General features: G+C 37.1%; 1 protein-coding gene across 1 annotated transcript; it reads right to left on the bottom strand.

The window, feature by feature from the left end:
* Nucleotides 1–1,902: 1,902 nt before the first annotated feature.
* On the bottom strand, nucleotides 1,903–6,095 carry opa3 (outer mitochondrial membrane lipid metabolism regulator OPA3). The gene is made up of 2 exons (XM_083553196.1): nucleotides 5,936–6,095; nucleotides 1,903–3,031 (listed from the first exon to the last, which is right to left on the bottom strand). Exons 1-2 carry the CDS (start codon nucleotides 6,075–6,077, stop codon nucleotides 2,700–2,702), a joined length of 474 nt encoding a protein of 157 aa, XP_083409322.1. The 5' UTR covers nucleotides 6,078–6,095; the 3' UTR covers nucleotides 1,903–2,699.
* Nucleotides 6,096–7,133: the final 1,038 nt, after the last annotated feature.

Genomic DNA, 7,133 nt, shown 5'->3' with positions numbered 1-7,133 from the left:
GGCTCTATGCTGACACCTACCGAGCTTTAAAGGTGTCGCTTCGTTTTCTAAAGGGCATTAATGTGTCCTACCTGAGCCTCTTAATACCAGCGTTATGACGATATTGTTATAGAAACCATCAATATTACCGAGAAACGCAGTATAACAGAGCGCTGCATTACATGCAATGAGAATAAAGGCCATTACTAAAGCGAGAAACCCAATGAACACAATTCAAAAGTCTTCTTTCACTGTAGCCACAGCTGCACCGCCCGCATACATAATCTCTAGCAAAAGCATAAATATTAACCTCATAAAATGACCCTGGGTTTTCAGAGAATTTTTTTTAGTGCATCACAGTTTTTCTGGGGATTTGAAATTTGAGCAAGTTGTGCGTCTTTGTGCAAATTCTACAGGAAAGAAAACGCAAAAGTACAAATGGTTCATGAAAAAAACACTCCTTCACCTTCGGCAAGGCAGTTGTCATCTTGGCGGGGTGTTTGGGGTCTGCCGTTCAGCCCAATTTCTGAATGGAGGGCTTTATGTTCTGTTTCAGAATGTCACAGTACATTTTACATTTATTTACATTTAATAAACCGCAGCTTCACAGTACCAGCAGCACTCATGCAGCCCCAGACCATGATGCAACCACCACCATGTTTGATAATTTTATATCAAACTTCAGACTTCGTTTGCTCGGCTCTTGACATAAACATTGTTTCTTTGTGAGCAGCACTTAATTTTTCTGTGTATTTCCCACAAAGCATGTTCTAGAGGCATCATCATGGATGATCGCTTTTGCTTTCACTTTGATCAGGGACTCCCTCAAACTGAAATAGCTGTGTGTATGTCAGTGATTAACAACTTACACATAAGTAATAGAAGGAGAGATATTCTTTACAGCAACGGTGTCATAATCAATCATAGAAAGGACCAAGTCCAAAAACTCAATATTTAATGACCAAGAACAGAGGGGATACAGAATAAAGTGTAAAAAAATAAAACATTAAGTTAAGTAAAGTAACAGTAAATTCTGCTTTTATGCACATTTGCCTGAGCAAGATGCTTAGTGTCGTTTTGGGTTGATTCTGTGGCTGTGGTGACTCTCAGGATACAGTGAAGGTGTGCATCAGTAACATGACAGCTGTGTGAGATTTAGTTCATCTAGAGAAATGTTTCTCACACAGATGTGTACTTTTAAAACCGCAGAGCGTTTAAGCAGCGGAAATGGGGCATCGTTTCAGGGATGACGGAGAAACTGTGCAGCGCCCACAGCGTAAACCTTTGCCAGTTATAATAAAAATAAGACATTACCTCTTGGCCAGGATATAATGGATCCGCAGGCTGAAAGGCCTTGAGTTTAATGTTTGAAGTGGTAAAAAGTTTTAAAACTAGCTCTGTTTACAAGAAAGTCCTTCTATGTTTGCACACTATCACCTTCAAAAGAGTCCCTTTGCACAGCAATACAGCGTTCCCAGCATTCCTGCCACTTCTGGAATGTGTCCTGCATGTCTTCTTTTTGAACAGCGAGCTTTGAGCTGGATCCTCATCGTCGGGAAAAGGGTGAAGTTCGCAGGAGCCAAATCTGGCATGCAGGGTGGATGCAGAAGTGAGATAGTGTTGTTTCCGGCAAAAAAAAAAAAAAAAAACTCACGTGTGAGGAAAGCTCAGTGTCAGGTGACAGGATTGGCAGACTAACTTATGAAGGTTGGTGCATCCTGTGACTGTGCGTGCAGCCTTGTGCTGCCATCTGTTGGCATGATACAAAACTAGTCTCAACACTTATTGAAACCGCCTTGTACATTATTTTTGTATTTTAGTTGCTAATAAGACTGAGAACACTCAGACCAAATATGTTCAAATATGTTTGTCAATCCTTTCACGATGATCACAACAAAAAACCAAAAAAAAACCCAACAGCTATTATACAGGGTATCCATTTTATTTTACAATCAATATAAATTTACATCCTTCGTACATCCTTTACGTCAGATCTCAAGACAAACAAATCACACAAATGGGGTTGAAATCACAAGTCTAATGTATACTGTTTTGTCAATCGTATTATTTTTGTAATTATCCAGAGTCTATTTGAATTGCCTTAAACACAACTAAATCATTTTTATTACCAATAATGAGTAAAATTGTATTGTATTAGATCATGAACCTAAAGGCATCACTAACTCAGCCGAACGCATAAAACAGTCCAAACAACCACCCGAGTGAATTGAAACATCGCTCTCTTTCATAGCTACACGCAACCAATATAGTTTAAACAAATGTAATAAAATGCAGCAAATTCTGATGCAATTATTAGCAAATTTTGAAAAGCAGAATGTCAGAGACTAATGTCAAGCTTAGGCATCAAATCCAAACCACTGGAATGAACTACACAGTTGCTAAAGGGAAATATAAATTGTATCCGCAGAGCATGTTAAGAGGAGAAATGAACTCGGGTTAAATTGGGCAGATAAATGAATATGTTCTCCGCACATGTAATACTGCACCAAGTTGCAAAACGAGTACTCGTATCAAACCACATGCCCACTTAAGTGCCGATCCCAGGCCCACATTATCGTGTGTATGTGGACGGAATTTCATTAAGTGTCATATATACAAAGGGCGTGTTTCTCTGTATTTTTGGTATTTTATTTATTTTACGGCCCACACACACAGATTGAGTTCGTCCGATCCACTAATGATAATTAATTAATGCACTATTATTTGCCACTCGGAGTAGATGGCAAGGACACTAGATGCCGGTTCATCTCCCGTAGCTGAGTGTCTAGAATTTCCGTGGTTAAGGCCAATTCTCCAATTTGAGTCTCCAGATTCTTGATCCAAAGGTTGAGCTCCTCTTCCTTTCTCCTGCTGTTCCACGCCTGCCTGCTGTATTCGATGACGAGGCATCCTCCGCCGATGAGAAAGATGATGGTCTCACCGAGCAGCTCGGCTCCCAGCTCTGCAGCCGATTCCTCGTTAAGTGGTTTGATGGCAGAGCCACGGAAGCCCATTATCCTCATTTTAGTTCTCATCTCGATCCAGTGGTACGCTTCAGAAGGAATAGAAACAGAACATGCTCCAATGCTACATTTATTAATATAAATTGCAATATATTAGCAAAAAAGGGGAAAAAACAATCAGGGTGTGCTGTTATAAGAAAGGAATCAATGATGCAGTAGGATGTTGAAGCGAAGGCTGTCCCAAAGAGTGTTATTCTTTGTATATAACAACAATTTGCCAACATTTTTTCCACCCACGTTATACTTTTATCAATTTGTAGTTGACTGGTGGTGGAAATTCTTCCACAAACACTGGAGTCTCTTTTTATAAATATTACATAAATGTCTCCTATCAGAAAGATTCACTACTTCAGTGAGTATACTATTTCTGTTGTTAAATGACAACGGTTTATTGTCCACCATATAAGTTCCTTAAGTTGTGAATGAGATATACTACGAAATATACCTGTGATTTGAATTACAGCCAAAGCCACTGTCAGAGCTGCTGTTATAGTAAGGTAAATACAAAACATTTGGGTCTAAAACTGTAGTAAAGATTATATATAACAGAAGTATAATTGGGGTTGCAAAGGAATGGAAACTGTCCATGGGAATTAATGGGAATATATGGGAATTAACAGTAACAAACTGTCAATTTACAAAACTGCAGGTTAGCCAATAACAGGGAACTTAAAAAAAATTGCAGGATAATTTTGGTTAAAACAACGAGATTTAATGCAATTTCAAGTTGAATTTTTCCCCTGCACATTTATCATTCACACAGCACATGGCACACTTTCTGCAGGGCTACTGAGGCCACACCCCCTACATGCACTGTGCATTCCTCCATCACATAAATCCTGCACACAGAGTAATGTTTAAAAAAAAAAAAAAACATTTCGGTAAGTGTTCATGTCAATTACATAAATCATACATACATGTATGTTTAAAACTTCCGTGTGCTGTGTGTTAGCTATTGTGCAAAAAAATTATACTAACAATTACGCCAAAAACTTTATTTTTTAAAATCTGTATTAGTTTGCATGCATGTCATCCTATGACCAAACTAAATTATACATACATGATACAGTTTAAATACATTTCCCAAAAATTTAAATTCCCAGAAATTCCTGCTAAGTTCCCAACTTGAAATATTTCCATAAGATGAAGTTTGCACAGAAAGTTGTCCACCCCTTTGCAACGCTATGTATAAAATTGCTTGATGATTTATAACATCAGGAGAATGTATCCATTTCTATCCACACAGACCACTCGAGTGCCTGTTTAATCCGTCATCATCTCATCTCAAGAGTAAACTAGTGCAACTTGTTCCCTGGCAGATTTTTCTTTAAAAGACAAAGACGCTGAATATGCTCCAGAATGCAACCCTCCAACCCTCTACTACACCACTCCACTGCTACGATCCCTCACGTTCCCTCTTATAGCTGCCCCAAATCAAATTTAAAACACTGATGCTTGCCCGGAAATCCAAAAACGTACCTGTAACCCCCGACCTCTCAGAACATATCCCATGCCACACTGCACCACCCTCACACTATTCTCAATCACCATTTGGCCAGTCCCATCATCTCTCAGATCACAAGGAAGCCATGCTTTCAAACTCTTTTTTGTTCTCCGATACTGATGTGATGGAACAAACTACCACTTGATGTGTGAACCGAAGAGTTTTCAGCAGTCTTCAAAGGACCTCTAAAGACTTACGTCGTCCAAGGGTTCTTAAATGAGCATTTCTTGGGGGAGAAATTTGTCATCCTACCTTTTTTCTCTCATAACTGAGTTTTGAACTGATGTTATTCTTAGTCTGTGAACCAGTATCAGAATGAATTGGGAAATTCATGTGGAAGCCTGGTGGTTTGATGGTATAAAGATTGGCAGACATCTTATTTTATGATAGAAATGATAAACACTTTGAGGCAGGATTATTAGTGATATGCCATATTAAATACACGTTTTCCATAAGCAACGTGTGACTATGCTAAGTCAACCCTTCCCTGATTCATAAAAACGAAAAATTCGATATTGTTCATGTACAGAACCAGTCCAAAGTTTCCATCAGTTTTTTCTTTATGTTTATTATTTTCAACAATGTACATCAATATGAAAGATCACGTGTGGAATTATGTAGTAAACCGAAACATGTTAAACAACCCAGAATACGTTGTATATTTTAGACTGCCATGACGTTCTCTCATCAGATTCAAAACGTAGTCATCTGGCATCAGTTCCCAGAGGTGTTGAGTGCTTGTTGGCTGCTTTTCATTTACTCTCAAACCAGATCGATTGGATTTTTTTATCAAGTGATTGTGGAGGCTGTATGGAGCACTCAATCTCTTACCCTTTCCTGTGTACAAGACGACTGATTATTTAAAACAAGTAAAGTATTCAACAAATCTCACACCTGAGAATTAATAATTGTTCCAAAAATTGACTGTGAATCTGATGAGAGGAAGCCATGAGTTTGCAAGCTGTCATCAAAACTACATGTAGATACTTTGAACAATCTAAATTATTAAACGTGTTATTGAACACTTTTTTGGTTTACTACATAATTCCACGTGTTCTTTTATAGTTTGAATGTCTTCAGTATTAATGCACAATGCTAGAAAATAATACAAATAAAGAATAAACAATAAAGAAGCAATCAAGGAGGTTGACTGGTACCATATACAATAAAGATATTTGGCATTTCAATAGAAGGCACTTTCAAATGTTCATTGCACCCTCAATGACGGCTCGGCTCCACCCCATCACATTTACTCAACGCCGATTGGTTGGTTTTAATGCTAAAGAATCCGCCCACGGCGTTGATTGGTTAAACGAGGTTTTTCCGGAAAAGCCTATTGGCTGCAAATAGTGCTGTTCTGCTTCCGTCTGTTCCCGAGTTCACGCTTACTATCGCACATTAAAATCTGCAACTCCGGAGCCGTTCTCACCATGTGCCGGAGGCAGACATATGTAAGTCTTGAAGAATTCACTTCTCCGCGCTCCTGCCTTAATCCTGTTGGCAACCGGTTTGCTGAGCTGGCGAATGCCCAGATAGAGCAGCTTTGCGATGGGAAAAGCGCCTACGACCATCTTGGCGGAAGCGCGTCACTAAACAGAGGCGGGACATAAAGAAAAAAAAAAGGAAAAGGGCAAATCAGGGCGCGCTTGAGTGCGAACTGGTTGCGTAAATTTTGCGCAAGATTGGTTTCGTAATGTCTAATTAATTGCTTTCTTTGGAATACTCGCTTCAGGAAAGAGGGTGTTTAGGAATGTTCAGATAACATATTTAACATACTTTAACATACTCGGATGTTCTGTGTTTTTTTAGTGCGCAAATCCCTGGAAATTCGTTTTATGTTATGCAGATAGATGAAATCTGCGCAAAGGATGCGTTGCTTTGTGGCTATAGTATTGTATTATGTATAAATTAATTAATTAAAAAGAATACAATGTTATAATAATAATAAAGGGCTAGTAAAGAGCAAAATGATAACATGTAAAATAAAAATTATAAAATAAGTTAAATAAAAACTATTTATTGTATATTTAATGCATTAATTTAAATGCTAAAATGCCTTAGACTGGCAAAAACAATATATAAATATATTATAATATAAAAATGCATTTGTAAATAAAACTATAAAAACATTTTTATAACCTATTTGATGTTTTTTTAGATACTTTTATTATTACTTTATATTTTAACTATTATTATTACTATTACATTTTGATACACTAGACTATTTATTTATTTTATGAACATAAATAAAGTATGTTATATATATTATACCCAAATAGTGTGTGTGTATATATATATATATATATATATATATATATATATATATATATATATATATATATATATATATATATAAATAAACTTATTTTATTTATTTATTGGGGTTTCAGTAAAGGGCTTTTGGAATGCAATCCTTTTTACTTGCAAAATATAGTTAAAATCTGAGCTCCGCCTCGCACTTTGAGTGCCTTTTTCAATTATTAATATAACACAATGCCAGGGGTATAAATAAGAAACTAAAGTTAGCACAGTGTCACTGTGGCTACTTACTCTGTACCAGAAATAAGATTTGTTTTGCGCATGCATGAAAAATAAAGAGTAAAAATAAAGAATCCATAGCGTTAGCT

This window comes from Silurus aristotelis (assembly GCF_946808225.1).
Source record: "Silurus aristotelis genome assembly, chromosome: 10".
Lineage (NCBI taxonomy): Eukaryota > Metazoa > Chordata > Actinopteri > Siluriformes > Siluridae > Silurus > Silurus aristotelis.
The sequence above is the reverse complement of the archived record's forward strand: the minus strand, read 5'-3'. Positions and strand labels throughout refer to the sequence as shown.

Coding starts and splice junctions, on each gene's coding strand:
- opa3 (XM_083553196.1), bottom strand. CDS start 6,077: ATGGTCGTAGGCGCTTTTCCCATCGCAAAGCTGCTCTATCTGGGCATT. Junction 3,032..5,935: donor ATGTCTGCCTCCGGCACATG/GTGAGAACGGCT, acceptor TTCCTTCTGAAG/CGTACCACTGGATCGAGATG.